This window comes from Schistosoma haematobium (assembly GCF_000699445.3).
Source record: "Schistosoma haematobium chromosome Unknown HiC_scaffold_200, whole genome shotgun sequence".
Taxonomy (NCBI): Eukaryota; Metazoa; Platyhelminthes; class Trematoda; order Strigeidida; family Schistosomatidae; genus Schistosoma; species Schistosoma haematobium.
In genome coordinates, this window is record NW_026137045.1 from 1 (window position 1) to 21,865 (window position 21,865).

At 31.9% G+C, this 21,865-nt stretch overlaps 1 protein-coding gene across 1 annotated transcript; it reads right to left on the reverse strand.

Annotated features, from left to right (window-relative positions):
- Positions 1-21: 21 nt before the first annotated feature.
- On the reverse strand, positions 22-11,637 carry MS3_00001316 (uncharacterized protein). Its single transcript, XM_051208764.1, has 3 exons — positions 11,342-11,637; positions 11,065-11,210; positions 22-1,806 (listed from the first exon to the last, which is right to left on the reverse strand). The coding sequence occupies exon 3, from the start codon at positions 1,797-1,799 to the stop codon at positions 180-182; it is 1,620 nt and encodes a 539-aa protein (XP_051064079.1). The 5' UTR covers positions 1,800-1,806; positions 11,065-11,210; positions 11,342-11,637; the 3' UTR covers positions 22-179.
- Positions 11,638-21,865: the final 10,228 nt, after the last annotated feature.

Below are 21,865 nucleotides of genomic sequence, written 5' to 3' on the forward strand. Positions count from 1 at the left end.
TGAAGAAGTTTAGACAAGTTAGCTGGACCAAACATTGGAATTATTTTAAATTTTAATTGCTGAGATCAGTTCAAATATAATTTTGACATAAAATGTCTTCTCTATATTCGGCGCCCAAATTTTGTCAAACTGTTTGTTGTAATCTTGACGAATATTTATATAAGTTGACAATGATATACTCAATAAGCATAATCTGTTCGTTGAGTTAATAGTTTACCATCTTGTTCATACGTTGATGCTGACTGATAATTATATTGATTAGTAGGGTCAGTAGGATGATGATATTGTTGTCGGTGATGATGATTGGATTCACCCTTTATCGTTGAATTTTGTTCATAACCTGGATAACTTTTAACTGAAGCATAATCATCTTGATCAAATGAATGATCAATTGAATCAGTTTTTAAAGGTGGTAATTCTCTATTCTGTGGTCTTTCAACATTATAACAATGACGTAATAAGTACATGACTGGTACATATCCTAAAGTGATTAATGTCATAACAATATTAAGTCCAACAAATTTAATTGTATCCACAAGTCCACCAGCAACAATTGGTCCCAAGGCATAAGCTAAACTATATGAAATATCAGCGATTGCATACACTGAACCATATACTGAAACATGACGTGTATCTACAAGAAAACCCATTGTAGGCAATATTGCTGTATCAACTAATGCAATACCATAACACAAAATACTAATAGGAATCATTAATGCAATAAAATTAGTACAGAATGGTATCAAGAAACAACTTCCTCCTTCAATAGCTAAACCAACTGCAGCCATTAACCATTGTTTACTTGGATATTTATCAGCTAACTTAATTGTTGTTATAACTCCAGCTAAATGTGGTAAAAATGCTGGTAACCATACTAAACCTTCTTGTGCATTTGTTGCTTTCATACTTTTTGACATCCAGTTTGATATTGTCGGTTCTAAAAATGCAAGTGATACATTAGCTACAGTGAGACATCCAGCACATATAGCAATATAAGGATCCATTAGTAAACGATGTATAGGAGTTCCTTTAGGTAGATTACCTTGAGTTTTTAAAACTGTTCGTTCAATTCTAACTGGTTGCATAATAATCAATAATAAGCAACCATCAAATAATGCTATAAATGCAAGTGTAATAAATGGTAATTCTTTGCCAAAATATTGATAAACTATTCCACCAAATGGAGGTGCTACTAATGAACCAAATGATATAAATGCTAAAGCTATTCCCAATGCTTTTGTACGTTCATATTCATTTGTATATCGATCAGCTATCATTGCTAAACCGGCAGTATCAGCAAAAGCTGAACCCATACCTTGTAATCCTCTAGCAATAAACATTAATCCATATGAACTACCAAATGCAAATACAGAAGTTGACAGAAATATTATACATAAGCCAAACATCATTGGTACATCATAACCAATTCGATCAATTACAGTTCCTGATATAGGATTACATAATAATTGTATTATAGCTTTAAATGCAAATAATGTACCAATTTTAGTTTCAGATTGATGAATAAGCCATTTTATTTTATAATCACCATTAGTTTTATTAAAAATAAAGTTTTCATCTTTTAATCTTTTAGTATGTGTAGCATTAATCCAATAAATTTGTTTTGTATCCATTGCACGTAGATTTTGTAGATAATCCGGAATAATTGGTACTATAACCATGTATAACATATTGTCTAATAATAAAGCTATACAAACAACAAATAAAACCATACGACGTTGTGAATTTGGTTCATTAATTTTAGACATAAATGTTTGTTTGATTGTCTCAAAATTTGTCATGGTAATGCTAAAACAAGATAACAAATAGTTATGACATTAATTTATTAAAAAGTAATTACACTTTAAAGTGCTTTTTAAAAAAAAACAGTACTTTTCAGATATGTCAATGTGAGAAACCGTGCGTGACTAGCGGAATTCAATCATGTCGGGTGTGATACAGTTACTCTACGAAGATAATTGAAGATGGTTGCACAATATCATGGATTCGTTGAAGTTAAATATTGACACCATTGGACGCTGGCGCAGTGGTCTAGAGGTTATGCGTTCGTGCGAGACTGAAGATTCTGGTTTCAAGTCTCGCGTGCAGGTTTGTGGATGTACATTGATGGGGAGTTCCATACTACGATGAAATGATTGTCCAGTGCTTTAAGGTTATCGATGGTGATCTAACATTGATCGGCTCACGAATTTAATGAAACTGAGGAATTGTTGAAGACTGGACAGCTATGAGGTCGTTCAGTAATGTACACCCAGGACGCTACCAGAGATTGAATCCAGAACTGTAGAATCTTACAGAGGGCACGATCGCCTCAGATCACTGAAGTGCCATTGAATGACTCACGGTGCCGACTTGAACGAACTTGTGATATGGTACAACCCTTATCATTTGTTATTGATACTAAAAATCTCAATTACAACATTGTTGAACTGTACTGGTCAAGATTTTGCACCAGAAGTTCGAAATTTCATCTCAAGGCCGATCACTAGTGATCAAACGATGGAATGCAGGCTATGGAACTCAATCATGTAGTTCGCGTAATATGAAACTATACTAGGCGTGTATCTAAGGGATAATAATAATAATAAATAACCTAATGTGATCCATTGGTTGGTATCAAAAAAGGAGGCTACACTTTAGTATCTAAAAAAACAAGAGTTATCACCTTTTTTGTTACAAAGGTGATCTGAGACATATCCAAAACTACTTGCTTCTTAAAAAGCGTTAGATACTTTATCTTATCACTTATTTCTATCTACTTTTATTGCTGGCTTCTACTATTATTTTTATTATTATTATATTAAACGACCATTTTGGTGGCATGCTCATGATATTTATTTTGAAGACTTTTCGAGCTATATATATATATATTGTTTTCATAACAACTCTGTTCAATAAATAATATATTTGTAATATCCCAATGAGTAGAAAAATTAGATTTTCTGACATTTCGTGACTTAGTGTAAGTTACTTCTTCAGAGGTTATTACAAATATATTACAAATATATTATTTATTCATAACAATCTACCCAATGCTCAATTTATTCGAAATTATCAAATCAAACCTTGGTAATGATACCTATAACTGGTGTATGTGCTTGGTTCAAAGATCAGTGGTGTAAAGTTACCATATGAGTGATTAAAGTGAAACACCATTAAGTTTAAATTTTGACAATAATTCCAACCATATCTAACATTAAAGTAGGCAGTCTTTATGTCATCATTTTGGTATCTAAATTAGACTATACGTGCATCTGCACTTATTAACCCTGTTATTACTACTATTGAAACGATCATTATTAATTTTCAAGACATTCCGGTCAATAAGGTGATACTAGAATGTTCATAGATGAATCATTATCTTGCCGGCGAAATTTCGTATTTAAACATTTATCATACTACACAGTATTTAGTCTTATCAGTTTTATATATTGCCTGAGGGATTGATTCTTATTTATATTTCTTATATTACTGGAATTAATTTGTAAAGCATTTGTGTTTACGTACGCGTATATTACTGAGTAAGCTAATTCCTTCTATATTAAATGAAAATAAAAGCAGACCAAAGATTTCAACGGAAAAATAGAAATTATTCATATTTTACCAAATGTTGACACCGTTCGAAAACTATTTTATTCCAAAGAGTTTTATTTTGCTGTAGAACCCTTCACTAATGTTCATTGGTAAATAGATCATAAGTGTATTTTCCAAGTTTTATAAAGAAGTCCTAACTATTAGAGCGTAGACATGAACAATAAACGTAGAACAATATTATTTGTGAATTATGATATTGGATATGTAAACCACTGAATTCCAACAGAACGATATAATGACAGAGTACTTACTTTTAATTCCAAAAATCCTATGTTTTATTCAGTCTTGTACCATGGGTTTGTATTGATGTTGATCTCCATTTTTTAAAACAGCATACATTCAGCGCTCTTTGGTCTTAAAGTGTCAGTTTTAATTTTTCTTAAGTCACATGATTATTTTACCGCTATTCTAGTTCTATATAAACTATGAAGTTTATTTTTTCTAATTACAGAATACTCCCTTTGTTTTAATATTAAGAAATAAAAGTATAATACATAATCACTTTCTATCAGGCTATATTTTTAATGGTACTTGGTCACGTCAAGTTTATCATGTCATATCTATGTAAATTATTTTCCCCTCTTGACTGTATATTCTACTTTTACATCGACAATGGGTTCAAATTAAAGAATGGCGGACCTTTTGGAGATAATTATCTTTAAGTATTCTTCATATATGATTGTAGTATAATACAGGAATCTCTCCAGGATTTTATGTGAATATATATATATATAAGACAATCAAAAGGGTTGTGGTGTGGTTTACTTATATTCACATAAGTAGTATATAATGGTGGTAAGGCATAAAATATATTTCAGTAGAAGATCGAGATGCAAAGAACGGGAACAGAACGCAATTGATATGAAAATGCATGAACAATGAAATCTGAGACAAGATACTGATATTTATAAAGGAACAGTGATGTTTGAGATGATGGATTGATATTTTGCAAATTAACTATTTACTATATGGTTCTCAGATTTTATTGAGATGCTTTGTAATTTTGTGCTCAAATATATTCGATTGTCCCCACTGGTGTTTTGTTCACTACTACAGGGTCAGTGATATAATTATCAGATCTATATTCATTACATTATTAACTGATATGAATATTTAATTATCACATTATTCGATTAACAGAGTTCACCAACTACATCAAGATGATTTCGTGAAACTCAGTCCGATCAAATGAAGAATTTAGTTACATTATTATTTATTTTTATCCTTAATCTGTAAGAAATTGAAAAGTATCCTAAATAAATTATACCAATCAATTACATTTTATATTTGTATTATAACTTGTCTTTTATACTTTCATTAACCCGAACAAAATAATACAAAATGAATCTTATTTAACTTGAAGAACTAAGTTCAAATATTATTGTTACAATATGATTATTGATGTATAAATTATTAATATGATGATTTATAAAATTTACTTACTTACGCCTGTTACTCCCAATGGAGCATAGGCCGCCGACTAGCATTCTCCAATCCACTTATAAAGTTTAACCTAAGAGTATTAAATGATCCTTTTATTCTTGACTAATATATTAAACTATTCAGTTATACCTATCACAACCAGAATATTATTACAATGTTAAATAACGACATTAAAGAAATGTAAACATTTTAACAATTTACCTTCAAATGGTTGGTATTAATTCCATTTTGTAAAATGTTTCACTATTAAACAAATAAATAACTAAATACTGGAATAAAACAATGGGTTAGATACTATGAGAAGTTTATGGAGATTTATTAAGTTCCATGGTTAACACTATGGACTGATTTAAGTTAAACTATTACTGAATGCTTAGGATCAATTTGCTTTCAGGTTTTCAATGATTGTTTAACTAAAAGAAGCTCATGATAATAACTAGTGAATAAGAGCTTGAAATGAATTGTAATAAAAAGTGTAAACAAGCTTATGAATGAGTTTGTTGTGTTATAAAACAACGTGTTTTTACAAAAAGTTTTGTTTATGAAACACAATCTGAACAATTATAGAAACTTTAAAAAGGTTGACTTTCTCTAAGAATTTCTTATGTTTAATAATATTACTGCTCGAATTTCATATTTCTATAAAACAATGAATTTAGGTTATAAATGTATATAATAGGCATCAGTTATTTAGTCTCAATTGATGAAGTCTTAGAAATGTTGAACGTTGGCTACATGTGCGATTGAATTAGGTATCGTAGTTCTGAACATATAATTAAATCACTGTTTTGGGATAAAATAGTATCATGTTTATACCATGTTGCTCAGTTTAGGACAGCTTACAATGTAGTGAACAAAACACCAGTGGGGACAATCGAATATATTTGAGCACAAAATTACAAAGCATCTCAATAAAATCTGAGAACCATATAGTAAATAGTTAATTTGCAAAATATCAATCCATCATCTCAAACATCACTGTTCCTTTATAAATATCAGTATCTTGTCTCAGATTTCATTGTTCATGCATTTTCATATCAATTGCGTTCTGTTCCCGTTCTTTGCATCTCGATCTTCTACTGAAATATATTTTATGCCTTACCACCATTATATACTACTTATGTGAATATAAGTAACCCACACTATAACAATAGTCATCCAGAGTTCTTGGTAAATTATTGTCATATTTCTCAAATGGTTGTGTTGATTTCACAAAACCACCGAAAAAAATAACTTCACGATAAAAATCTAGGATTACAGGTTTTAGTTCATTTTTGGCTTTAAATGTTGATTACTTATCTGGAAACCAGAAGTTTCTAGCTTGTAGGTTCTGATTGCTGACAAGTGGAAGACTATAATGAAATAATTGACTATATTCTTGAGTTTTTAATAGTCCTCCTTCTTCCCAGTTCATAACGAATTGGGAAGGAAACCACTTCCAGGTTACATAATATCCTCACCAATCCATATGAATTATTAATTAAATAATTTTTTTATGCATATTTTGAAGTTAACAGTTTTATTCTTTGAATTTCAGTTCTTTTCGTTCTAATAAAATTAAATTTGATTCAAAATCCAGTGTACTAGGATTGAGAATTCAGTCGGTATTATTTGTGGTGAAATAGCTTAATGTCTATAAACTTAGCATTAAAACTACATTTATTTTTGTTGAATCACTTGAAATCCATATTTCAACTACCATTTAAGGGACTTTACAAAAGCCATAACACTAAATACTAAATACATTAATGATAAGGTTTGAGAAAGAGTACTAGAAGTTTTGGTTTCAGGGCACTAGACAGTGAATCAGTTACCTGCTAACGGCATTAATTAGGCCACATCCTGAATTACTTAGACATGTACAATGAGAAAGATCAAAATATGAATCAGTGTTTAAATACCATATTACTTGCCGAAAGACCGGAAGTTCTTGATTCAATCCCACTTAAGCTTGTGAGTGCATAATATTAAGAAGTCTTAAACCGAAACAAAGCACAAAACAACTGTTCACTAGTTTTCAATGGTTTTCCAAATGATATAAATCTGTGTCAAGATTTTCCTTTCAAAGACATAGTATATTTGAAAATATTACTTTTCAGTTGAATCTATGGAGAAATCGTCTTGGAAAAGAATCTTTAGTTAGAACTTTGTACTCATTATTCATAAAGTATCAATCAATTGTACTAACTGTTGTTTTGTAGGAGATCAGTACTAATTTCTTCATCGAAGTATTGGTATTGCGTCACAATATATATGTTCGTATAAATTTAATTGTCCGATTCTGAATCGGCCTAGTTGTTTTATGTAAAATCATAGTTACTCTCATTTACATGATAGTTAACTATGGTAACTGATGAGTGAGTTGAAAATCGATTCTCATTTTTTCTTGTAAAATGACAAGCTAATATAATTCAATTTCACTTAAATAAATCCTGTTTTAGGAAATATTTTTTACATTTGAATTCATGAGTTAATTGAAGCTAAAGCAACATGGAAAACCTAGAAAACTTCTAGAAGTCTTTTCTGAAGTTCTAGTGAGAAGCTGTGATCAGTGAAATTCAACCGAGTCTGTTGTGAGGTAGTAACTCACATAAGACAATGGTGGATGGTGGTGTGATTTCGTGGATTTGTTGAAGCTAAACATTAACATCGTTGGATGCCGACTTAGTGGTCTAGAACTCAGGCGTTCATGCGCGAGACTGACAGGTCATGAGTCCAAATCTCGCAAGGAGGGATCGTTGATACGCACTGCTGAGGAGTCCCATACCACGATGAAACAACCATCTAGTGTTTCCAGATTTTACATAGTAGTCTAGCTTTAATTGATTCATGAATTCAATTATAAAATTGCTAAAATATCCAAAAAACTCCCTTCTGAAAATATTTTTTGATAAAAATCACTTTTCACATCGGAAAATCACTTCAAACTTTCTAGATATTTGTAAATAGTTTAACTTTGGTTCATTCAGTTAGATTCAGTTCAAACAACTAATGTTTGTGTTATACGGTTACACGTTGATACACATGTTTGTGCTCCCATTCTATGAGTAGGGAATTAAAATTTACCATTAAATTTTCAAGACGTAAATAGTTACATTTCAATGTTTTATTAGTCTAATGGAAGACGCTAAAAACATTCAAAGCATTTGATTTCATATTAGGTTATGAAAAATATCTATTCTATATCTTTTTGTACTTGAAATGATTGAATTACATTGAGTAGTTTGGTGTTAATTAGCAATGGGCGAATTGTAATCCATAAAGAAAGTAAAATTGCAGAAAATGTTATAAGATTGAAAGCGGAGTGGATTTAGTGTTCGATTTTATTGCAAGCGGTTTGGTCGTAAAAATATAGGTATTTGAGTTGGGTAACTTAATTCATTCTGTCAATCTGATATCTAAAGAATTTAAAGATTCAAATTAAAAGTATAATAGTCGTTTTTGAAAAGAGGTAAGGTGTCCTGGCACGTCCGAGCGTGGAGAAAGTCAGCTCTCCCTCTGAAAATGCTCTCACGTGGCCACGCGTATTCAGCCACTGCTATGGAATTCCTGCTCATTACCTTCCCGCGATGATGTTGTTTATGAAATTACGAGGACGAAAAGCGGAAGTTCGGCTCTTTATCCGGGTTGGTGGATATAGAGGATCCACCAAGGGAAGTCGGAAAACCCTTATCCCAAACCATTGGTGTACATGGGCTCCAGGATCATGAGGGATTAAATAGCGCATGAACCATTTGTCGGTCGTCGGCCACCTTGGGATGGTATCTCCTGATGTCGCCCCACAGCCTTGTGGATCAGACCTTTAGATCAAAGGCTCCGGGTGTGATCTCCTAAGAGAACCACCTGCATCGATCTGGCACCCAGGCCATATAAAACCACACACGCAAATCAAGTGACTTGTGTGATGTATATGTATTCGGTGCCCCTAGGTACCAATAATGAACTTGTATTTTTATGAGTTGTGAAATCTTTATCTTAGATTACATATATTAGTTTCATGCAATAAGCTAATTATTCGACATTAATAGGAGCTGATCAGTAAAAATCTATACAAAATCCAAATTTATAGTGAATATGAAGATCTTTTTTTAAAAAAATTTCAACAGTTGAGATTATGAGTCAATTAAAGCTAGACCACCATGGAAAACCTGGAAGCACTGGACGGCCGTTTCGTTCTGAGGAGTCCTATACTTGGACTCGCTGGTCCAGCTTTAATTGACTCAGGAATTCAACCATGAAATATCTATTATTAATTGATTTTAATAAGAAAATTAATTTAACAGAAATGTTTTAGACATGTTAGCTTAATATTTAGTCATTTTAATGATTACTATAATAGGCATGATCTTATTGGAACTATTCTATTGAACTATAAACAGTTAAGTATTACTGAGCAGAAAAAACATTTAAATCAAACTCTATGTTAAGAAAAAATATATGCTATTCGTTAAAAGATTTTTTAAAGAATCTGATTTTAACATGGTGGGGAAGATTTGTAGTTCAGTTGGATGATTTCGACGGAGTTTTGTTCTTTGAGCTCAGAGAACATAACTCTATCAAAATATGATTTTAAAAAATTAAGTCAAAGAAAAGGGTATTTATTTCTAACTATTTTTCACTAGTTGAAATCATAAGCCAATTGAAGGTAGACCACCATGGAGAACGTGAAACCATTGGACGGCCATTTCGTCCTAGTATGGGACTCCTCAGCAGTGCGTATCCACGATCCTGCCCCATGAGATTCGAATCCAGGACTTACTTTTTAATAATTTCTAAAACCATTTTACCTATTCTTTTTTACCTACTTGTTTACGTTTTTATAGAGATATCTAGTTGGAAATAAATTAACGGCTTATACAAAGTACTAATTTCCTATTAAAAGTCAATAAATCCACAGGTAACTTCAGTTGTTCTTTTTTTTAGAAATTAATAGCTTAAAACAAAATGATGTCAGAAGCATAATTCTCATATATTATTCCTGATTAAACCATAGACATACACTACTGAAGAGTCTCTGACAAAGAGAAAATGTATATTCAGTACTTCTTGGTTTTTAATGTTCCTCTAACTAAGATCAGATTATAATGTTAATTACGAAACTCGAAATTTTGATTATTTATACTTTTTGGGTTGCAAATGAATAATGTTTAAGTAATTTAGTTTAGTCAAATACCTATATATATATAATCAATATAGGACTACTAACAAATATGGATTCACTATGGGGATTTTTCAAGATCATAGTATTTTAACAGTTGAATCTACCAATCAATCTAAGTTAGACTTCCATTGAAAACATGAATACACTGGATTGCTGGTTCGTCCTAGCATGAAACTACTCAACAGTGCATATTCAAATCTTACACGCGAGACTTGAGTTCAAAACATTTGGTTGTCTAGTGCTTCCATATTTTCAATGATGATCTAGTCTAGATTGACTCATGAATTCAATTATGAAAATATAGATTCATTCAATAAATAAAATATATATAGTAATTAATTAAGAAGATAGCTAAAACAAAATTTCATTATGTATATATAACCTTTAAAGTGAGTTAATTATTTTCCCCTTGATATTCTCTAATTCAATAAAAAGATACTGGTAAATTTTCAATAATTAGCATAATATTATTGACTACAATATTATCAGTAGTAAAAATTAAAAAAATTGATTTAAGTAGTGTATACATATTCAAGGAGTTTCTATCATATTTTCTGATCATATAGAGTCTTCTAGTAAATATAATAATTTTGGATCATAAACAATTTGAAATTTAAAATTCATTTAACTTTTGATGTTTTTCAACTATTATCTATTATGATCGAGTAAGATCTCATTGATTATAGCTTACTACTAGAATTACAGTTAATATTATTGAAGGTTAGAGCCTAAGGAACACATGATAATTATCATTTAAGGTAGCTTTTACAGAGATTTCATACGATTTATAAGTTGAAGTATTAAGATTTACACAGATGGCATAAATATAATACAATATATAATCTTACGGTTATTGTCTTCTTCTGTATATATATATATATATTCTTGCGAATAAAAGCCAAAATATTATTTCAGCACCATAAACAATTCATTATTCACCTTCTTTGTTGACTTCATTCATTTCTTCCTCTTCTAAGATCTCATGAGTAGTGGGCTGAAATCGATTGGTTGATAGACATTTAACTAATAAATTTAGAGACAGTCTTTATAATATACAGGGATAAATTTATATTTTTATAAATACGTGTTTTAAAAACATATACCTATGCATTTTTCGAAACTTACCTATCTTTCAATTTCTATAGTCTGTTTAACAATGACTAGAGGCAATGTAATTCAATTCATTTGTAACTAGTTGAATAGAGAAATGATTTTACTCTTTCATTTGTTTACTTTCTTTCTTGTTGTTTAAACTCATCCTTAGATTAAATTGTGTTTATCATTGGTGGAAAAATATTTTCCTTCACCTCATCATTTTAAAAAAGATAGAAATCTACGAATGAAACTAAAGTTTACTTCAATTCAATACGCTTAATTATTGAAAGTTGATTTTGTATTCGCTGAATTTGTGAGGATTGACAGTGAAACATTTACATTCATTAGTTTGTTAATTGGTTCAATGTATTGGACTTGACTTGGTATTTTCTTCCCTTCTTTCTACAGATTAAATTATCGTTTATTTTCTAAAGGGGGAAATAGGTGAAAGTAAAGGGGATTTACTGGGACAGGATGATGAATGGACAAAAGACGAGGTGGATGTATATATACATACAGTTATGTATGTGTATGTATTCCTATTAATCATCTTCTACTGAATACAAGTTAAATGGGAAGACACCTCTTCTGAAAAATATGGAGAATTTTATGTGATCCTACTTATCCCAAATTTTTCACATTGAAAAATGATAACAGGCTCCAACTTTCTATCATACGTACATAAATATAAGTATGAGTACTGTACTGATAATAATTGGAACAATATGTGTTTCAATATATATTCAGTATGATGAATTTTGAAAAAAATGAATGTCACAAAACTGATACATACAACATATACTCTGATGTTTATCATTACAGTTTATATAAAAGCCAAAATGAGGTCAAGTGATAAACACCTACTATATTACAAATGATGTGTGATGATTGGAGGACAGGTATACTTTTATCAAGATAGATTAAAAGAAATATTTTACTGAAATGTTTCATAATGAAATAATAATAATAAGTTACCTTTCAGTAGTGACGTTACAAATGAAAAATATTTAAGATAGAACTATATTTTAACCATTTCCACTGTGATTGCCACCTTAAAGTGATGTTAGTTGAAATACTGCTAGAAAAAAGAGAAAATTAGAAATACTTTTCAACTTAGTTTTGAAGTCACTGGAAATAATCAATAATGAACGGGAATATGACCAAATTTAGGAACCTCTTCGTTTCTTTAATTGTAATTTTTAAAGTAAGCTATCAGGCTTAGATAGCAAAAGGTCTATGAACTGGATAATTGTATATAATTAGAAAAGAAGATACTGAAAATCTTATTGGCTTTAATTTACGTTTGGTAGTTACATAAATAATATTCTGATTATTAAAGTTTAGAATAAGAATTCCCAGATTTTAATAATTTTTCATTGCAGTTTACTAACTCTAATGTGTGGTCACCATCTATGGAATTATTCTCATTTGAAGACATAATAAACAACCAATAATATTATTGATTGGTAATTTTATTAGAGTGCAGACTTGATTATGTAAAATTCACTTGTTATTGTTTACTTGAATCTTGCCATTGATGTTTAGGACTTCAATTTATCAGCTTCTTATTGGCATATGCGCATACTGTGCGTATTACCTCAATATTGTCTTAATTCTAAATAGAACGAAATGCGCGCTCTGGACTCCATTACTAACCATTAAACATCTTTGCTTTGATTACGTAAAGTGTCAAAATCTTGTACACACCAAAGTGCCGAACAAAAATCAACGAGTATTCATTTTAGCTACGTTGGTGTTTGAAACCGTTGTTAGATAAAAAACCCTCATCAATTTTCATATGAATAGACGTTAAGATATGGTATCGTTTTTATCAGGGTATCATCGTATCTTGTGAACGATTTTACTTGATGTCACGTCTGGAAACTGTTCAAGATTTCCTGATAAGAAATAAACAGTTAGATAATGAATAATATAATGTATTTGTAATATCCCAATGAGTAGAAAAATCAGATTTTCTGGCGTTTCTTGACTCAATTTAAGCCATTTCCTTTGTATTATTTAAACTTGAATTAATTTTGATTTGGTTATTCTCTGAAAAAGCGGCGAACACTGAGTCACGAAACGTCAGAAAATCTAATTTATCTACTCATTGGCATATTGCAAATAAATTACTTTTCATTTACAATCTGCCGAAGGCTTGAAATTATCAAGCCAGATAATTTTTGTTATTTTCTTATCTGATATCATTTCCTGGTGAAGACCTTCTTTGAATTACATAAAATCTTCACAGCTTGGCAACTCAAAATATTCCTTATATTCACTTGTTGCGGTGAACGTGATTATGTCTGCATTATTCTGTTCATCACTTTTTTAAGATTTTTATTTGTTCTCCGTTAAATACTTTTTTAATTTTATAAAGTTAAGTAGTTTGTTGATAACCTACTACATTCAAAATTGATTGATCACTGGGTGGTGATCATTGTCATGTGTGTGCTTCTTAGTGCAGATAGAATTCTATCAATACTCAGTGATCAATCAAGTGTGAATACGGCCCAGTCCTACAGGCCAGAATAACCCAGTGGTAACATCTCTGACTGTGACGCTAGGTGACACGGGATCGGATCAATCAGGGAGCATCAGTTCCCTCAAGATTACAGTTACACCTTGTTGGCAAGTGCCAAATAGCACGAAACTCAGGTCTAAGGTTTTCTCTTGACTATCTCCAACTTACTAATACAATCTTTGTAATTAAGTAGAAATCACACTATACGTTATTTTGTGTGAAATATTCAAATAAAATAGTATAACAATAATAATAATAAAGAAGCTATATAGAAAGACAAGAGTGAAATATTTTACTTTCACTTTTTTTCTTATTATTATTATCATCATCGGTGTACGTGACAAGTTGAAATCTGTTACAGATTAATTGGAACATTCTTGTAATTTGACTAATGTTAAACGGAACTAGACTGATTTCAGTCGAATCATACTTGTATAGTTTAATGATAATTAATTAATTATTATTATTATTACTATTGAATTAATTGGACAGTCTTGTAATAGATCTAATATGATTTAATTAACATTTATTAAATAGTTTATCATTTCTTTGTCATTTACTTAATTATTTTCACCTTTTGTCAAAAGGTTATATCACTCAAATGAAAAGTGTATTTTTTCTTATTCTTTAATTTTTTCGTTTTTGGGACTCATCGTTTGAATTAAACAGTGAGGTAGGATAGTTTAAATTGAAAAAAAAAATAAAGAAACTGTTTATCTTTCGATAAAACAATGAGAAGATGGAGTTGATATGAAAAATCTGATGTACAATTTGAAATGTATAACGTGAATACTTTGACTGTTATATCAGCATCACATTTAGTCATTAAAAGTTACTGATGAACTTCGAGAGTATATTTCATACAATTAATTCCCTTTATGAATTTAAATAAAGCCAGAACAAATATTGATGCAGAATAATATGAATTCATTATATTTGGTGGTTTCTCGTCAGCTACTTACAACTAAATATGTATTAGAATTTTACATAGAGATAAGAAATAGTATGGAACAATTGACATAAGTGAATGAAAAGGATTGGAATGACAAAGGTTATCGATGATAACTATATATATATATATGCAAGAAATGAAAAGATTTTGCTAACTGTTGTCAACTTTGAAAGTCAACCCACTAGCTAAACTTTCAATTCGTTGATCAGGAAAGTAATGTCTGATAATTGAAATGTGTAAAGGATATTATTCTTTTATTTTAAATCTCGTCATCGTTGTGAGGCACACCATGAGAACATACGAAATTTAATATGAGTAATCTGTCCAATAAAGTTAAAAAATGACATTGTTGCACAAATAAGGCTCACATATGAACTACTGAAATGTAAAATTAAATTTTAAGATAAATCCTGCCACTTTAAATAAATTCTAACAAAAAGATCAGTAGTATTCATCTGATGAGTGTAAAATTTGTTGAAATCTATATTCCTAGACTGTTTAAAAATGAAATTAGTTACATGCAATCGAAATGATTTATTGAGTGTATGGGCTTACATGAATCTTTAATAAACTTAGAAGTTCTTGAGTACAAGAAATATTATACAGACAGATATCTATCGCGATAGAATTAGAAGAATTCACTTGACCGTCTAGTGCTTTACCAAGTGATTTATCAAAAGAACTAATTTGGTGAATTTCACCTCAAATGTATACAGTGATGAAATTAAAAGTTCTAGAGAAGTCGCAATATGATGAACGTGTATTTAACCCACAGATCGCGAAATGAAGTAGCAAAAATAACTGAAGTTCCTCTGTTTCGAGATAGGTTTTGAGTATGAAAATTGTCAATAAGTCCTACAGCCGATTTTTTAACCATCTGAAAATCCTGGTTTTAGCTTTAATCATGATTGTGAGTATAGGACTGAACGCTTATTAAATATTATTACTAATTATTTAATTAGTGTGGTGTTACAGTGGTCTCAGTTTAAAAGAATATCTAGGTATTGAATAACTCGAGCCCGTGGGGAAATCCCAGCAAATTGTAGTAACCTGAATGGCATTGAGGTACTTTAACTGTCTTGAATAGTCAGTTCTAAGCGGATTTTAGGACTCTGACAAATTAAAGGTTATCTAACAATGGTCTTATGTGGGGCCCTTTTGTATGTTCGAATTCAGGCTTCTGAGTATTTTGTGTGGTTTTATTGATGATTAATTTACCATGGATAAGAGTATGTAGTTGAACCGTCACCATATATGGAGCAAGAGAAATCGAAAAATGGTTAGTAATGAAGCGTAGTGTTACAAAAGAACATTAAAATGGATAACTCGGTATTTAACGCAGTGCTATTACAGTTTATTGGGTACCAAATGAAATATAATCCGGTAGGATATAATACAGGACCTATCAAAATTGCCACATTTTCATAGAAACCTCAACCATCACGCTTTTACCAGAAAGGTGTACCATACTATACTGTGTCTAAAAGTTGTGTAACACGTATATGACATGAAGATTAGACATCTTACATATGATTCTCTTCTTCTTATATATACAGGTCAAGTGTAAATGTCTTTTAAGTACTGAACAATAGTTCCACTTCCTAATCCTTTCACTAATTACCATCACGTGATAAAATATTGAGAAAGTTATAATAAATATATCTTTTGTTATATCCCAGTGAGTAGAAAAATTGTATTTCTGACGTTTCGTGACTTGGTATAAGCGACTTTTTCAAAGTAGATAAAGTCGTTATTTCTACGTAAGTTGGTTATTAATTAGCAACGTGTAATCTGTTGATTGTGTGAACAGGCTTTTTGTTTATAATCAAAAACATTGCGCGAATTCAAGCAGTTAAAACTTATATCTTTTGTAATAGGTCTATACACGGTGTTATATGTCAAGACGACTGAAGAAAATCTTTGTTATCAATGCAAGTAAATTGATTACAGGTGTACCGAGATATGATGTTATAAACTATAATTGTCTTCAATATTTTCCAGTTTGTGTGCCTGTATTCTCCTAAATTTCAACAATCCAGCTTTTAGCTTCCGTGTATGGTATATGGACAATCGTAAAAGGAGATGAAAACGTGAGGAATTAAAAGATAAAAAAATCTATAACCTGCTCTAAATAATTTTCTTCTGTTCCCATGCTTTTAACATTAATTGCATGTTAGTTATCGTTTTATTCAACCACACATTTACATAGTCAACTGGATATTAGTATAAACTCTTCATGCAAAATGTAAGAACGAGTAAGAATGAGTTGTCGTAGAAACTGTAAAGAGTCACAACACATAACCATTTAGTATCATTATGTGCTTAATATTGAGTATCTAATCTTATCACTTACGCATTAATTTAGATTATGGCTAAACCAAGTATATTTGGGCCTCCAGGCGGAGTTATTATTTTCTATACTTTATTAACTATTGTGTCTGAATATTCTTTAAATGATAATTTTCAACAGTGACATCAATACATATCTGTAAAATTAGCTGTTTACGTTTTTTTCATATTCATTTTATACTTAACCAAGCGTCGCATATCCTTTGCAAACCCTCCAGCCCAAAAGCCTGTTACTCCTCGTGAAAGAGCATAGGCCGCTCACCAGCATTCTCCATCTAACCATGTCCTGGGCAATCCTTTCCAGCTCTTTCTAGTTGTTAACCATCCTTCTCATATCTGCTTCTATTTCCCGACGTAATGTGTTCTTTGGCCTTCCTCTTTTCCTCTTCCTTTCAAGATTCCAAGTTAGGGCTTGCCTTGTGATGCAGTTTGGTGATTTCCGCAATGTATGTCCTATCCATTTCCAACGTTTTTCTTAATTTCCTCATCAACTGGGAGATGGTTTGTTCTCTCCCACAGTGAGCTGTTGCTGATGGTGTCCGGTCAAAGGATATTGAGTATCTTACGTAGACAACTGTTTATAAATACTTGTACCTTTTTGATGATGGTTGTATTAGTTCCCCGTGCTTCATCTCCATATAGTAGAACTGTATTGACGTTCATATTGAAGATTCTGACTTTGATGCTGGCTGAGAGTTTTTGAGTCCCATATGCTTTTCAACTGTAGTATTATTATCCTTGATTTACCAATCCGTGCCTTCACAAATGCATCCTATCCTACTCGTTCATCAATGATGCTGACCAGATATGTGAAAGACTCCACTACTTCCAGAGTTTCTCCAACAAGTGTGATTGGGTTGGTGTTCTCTGTGCTGTATTTGAGGATCTTTCTTTTTCTTTTGTGTATGTTGAGGCCTACTGATGCAGAGACTGCTGCTACACTGGCTATCTTTATCTGCATTTGTTCGTGTGTACAAATTATCTAATTGATTCTGAGCTGTCCATTGTATTCCGTGCTTTCCCTCAGATGTCTCAGTCTTCATAATCCAGTCAACCACCAGAAGAAAGAGGAAGAGGGAGAGTAGACAGCTTTGTCTCACTCCGGTCCCTACTTGGAATCCATTTGTCAGCTTTCCTCCGTACACGAATCCTTTGCAAATATTTTAGGATATTTCAATTAATTTCTCGAAAGAGTATCTAGAATAAAGCATATTAATTGTGTGAAGTACTAATAAAACTATCACAAAAATTCTTAAAAATCATACTTGAAATTTGAGAATGAAAGGGAGATTTTAGAATAGAATTTTGATTTAGTGACAATGAAAAACTCAACCATTATATCAATATAATTATTCAACAGATCTGAACATACATATTTGGAAGGAACTGGGTAACATTTCAAAAGACGTACTAATATTGGAACCTGATATAGTAAATAGTTAATTTGCAAAATATTAATTCATCATCTCAAACTTCACTGTTCCTTTACAAATATCAGTCTCTTGTCTCAGATTTCATTGTTAATGCATTTTGTACCAATTGCATTGCGTTCCCGTTCTTTCTTTCTCGATCTTCTAATGAAATACATTCTATGCCTGACCACCATTATATACTACTTATGTGGATATAAGTAACCCACACCACAATGCCTGTCGTGCTGTCAAGTAGGGAAAATCTGTGAGATCATTATACTGAGTTGATAACGTAACTTACAATTATTCATTTGTTAACTACTTAATATTTAGTAGAAACACCCGAAAATTCCAAGTGCAACTGGATTCATGACTGAATCATTAATAGAGGAGTATTTAATTTATATGTTTATCATGGGTCGTCTACCCTATAAGTCTACTTCTGTTTTATCTTTAATCTCTTTTTCAGAAAACAACTTTTGTGTATAGGATTCGCACTGAAGCTATCAATACACCTAAATCTTACTTTCCGAGCTAAAATGATAATTAGGTTTTATCTTGATTGTTTATGGTATTTGGTTGGTCAGCCTTATATCGTGTAGTAAATAGGATTTTTATTAAACTGTTCAATCATAAATGATTAAGGTTCCCCAATACTAGTCTGCCTTATCTCTAGACAGTAGAACTAAACCCTACTTTCCGAGCTGAAGAATCTTCATTCAGAAAAATAGTGACGAATCATGGTGAAAGCCGAGGTCAGCGCCCCTTCTGACAACCAGAGCAGTAATTAACGTAGGTAGACGGAATATCGGGACAATGTAGGAAGACGGAAGGATCAATCAAAAAGCTACAGAAATGAGAAGATACAAGTTGGCGGTTCTGGGAATAAGTGAAACCCATTAGACTCAAGCTGGACAGAAATGATTAAATTTGGGAGAGATACCGGTGTACTCTAGTCATGAAGAAGAAAATGTTCCGCACATTCAGAAAGTCGCTTTGATGCTGTCCAAATAAGTACGAGGAGCACTTATAATATGGAGATTTCATGGACCAGGAATCATCAAAACACCCTTCAGATCAAAGAACGAGGGAATCACAATAAACGTTATCCAATGTTATGCACCGATCAAGGAAAACATTGAAGATGATAGAAGTCAGTTTAATGAGATGCTGCAATCGATCATAGCGAAATGGCCAGGAAAGAACCTGACCATTCTGATGAGAGACCTAAACGCCGAATCCGGAATGGAAAACACCGGGTATGAATAGATCATGGGACGACATGGACTGACAGGGAGGAAGGAACGAGAATGGTGAGAGGCTTGTAAATTTAGTGCACTTAACAAAATGGTTATAGGAGGCACAATATTCCCCGCAAAGACACACACATAAAGCTACATGGGTCTCACCGGATCACACTACACAGAACAAGATCGACTATATTTGCATCACAAGAAATTTCGGAAGGTCAATGGAAGACGTGAGAATCAGGAAAGCAGCTGACATAGCTTCAGATCACCATCTAGTACTTGTCAAGATGAAGCCAAAACCCAAAAATACACTGGAAAACTGGACAAACAGCATTACAAAGGTTCAATACAGCCTTCCTTCGAGATACTGACAAACTCAACCAATTCAAGATAACTCTCAACAATAGTTTCCAAGCCTTACAATATCTACTCAAAGAAGAAGAAACTACTATGTAGGACAACTTGAAAGGGATCAAAGAAGTACTAATTTCAACGTGTCAGGAGGTTCTCAGCTGCAAAAAGCACCATCATAAGGAATGGATATTTATTGGAACCCTGGTCAGGATTCAAGGAAGAAAGAATATGAAGAAGGCAGTCAACTACAGCCGAAGAAGTGTAGAAAAAGCCAAGGCACATACCAAATACACGGAAACAAATGAGAGGGTTAAGGTGGGCATTAGAACTGTCAAGCAGAAATATGTGAAAGACCTAGCAACGACAATGTAAAAAGCTACAACAGAAGGAAATACGAAACAACTATATGACACAACGACGAAACTAGCTGGGAAATATAGTAAACCAGGGGGTCGGTCAAGCACAAAGAAGGTAAGCCAATCACTGAGATTGAGAAACATCCGAACAGGTCGGAAGTACACTGTAAAGAAATATTGAGTAAGCCACTTACGCTGGATCCAACGGACATTCAAGAAACACATACAGATTTTACCAAAGATTTCACCCCACCAAATATCGAAAGAATTAGTATGACCATCATTCAGTTTGAGAGGGAAAAAGCAGAAGGGCCTGACAACATACCGGATGAAGCACTGAAGTCAGACGTAGAAATAACTCCAAATATGCCTCACGCTCTATTCAGGAAGATTTGGGGAATGCAGATGTGAAGGCACGGACTGGCAAAGCAAGGACAGCATTCCTAAAATTGAAGAATCTATAGAACTAGAAACGACCGTCAGCCAACATCAAAGTCAGAATCTTCAATACGAAAGTCAAGACAGTTCTGCCGCACGGAGCTGGAGCTTGGAGAACTACTATAACCATAATCAAAAAGGTACATGTATCTACAAACAGAAGTGACTAAATCTTGACTTGTACCAGCCTTTGTGTTTCTACTTCACATCGAAGCAATTGTAGTAGTTTCTCCTTACAATTATAAGTAATAGGCGACACAGATATAACAATTTTCAGTACTGAATTAAGAAAATCCTCGTTGAAAGATATTTCTTGGATCAAATTTTTCTAGCAAGGAAACACTCAAGTAATTTATCAAAAAATACAGTAACCAATGTAACTAGACTACGCGATTATGTGTAAGCGTTCATAACCAACTAACTAATATCAGTTGTTTCATTTGTTAAGTATGTATGGTTTTCAATGTGGTTCTAAGCTCTTTTTAATCTATGAACACTGTATGGGTATTGAATAGCTTCATTATAAGTAGAATCAGTATGGTTGTTTGTATATCAATTGAAGCAATATACAGGATAACAACTTTTGAATGAGAAAAATAATTCTGACTAATACAGCATTTGACATTGTTAGTGCTTGGTTGATTATGACGGAGTTGAAAATTTTCTGTATTTCATCATCCGATTCACTACAAAAGTAATTCTAATGATTTGATCAAATATTATTTTACATTTGTTCTCCTTGTTTCAATGTAATATAAGAGATTATATTAGCTTGGCTGATTAATTTCATTTATTTAACGAAATTAAAAAGGATTGTTTTAATCTAATTAATCAAGTCTTACTAAATGAAACATAATAATTAGGAACTGTATCCAGGACTGATTGTCATATATATACACGTACGTAGACTAAAAACCAC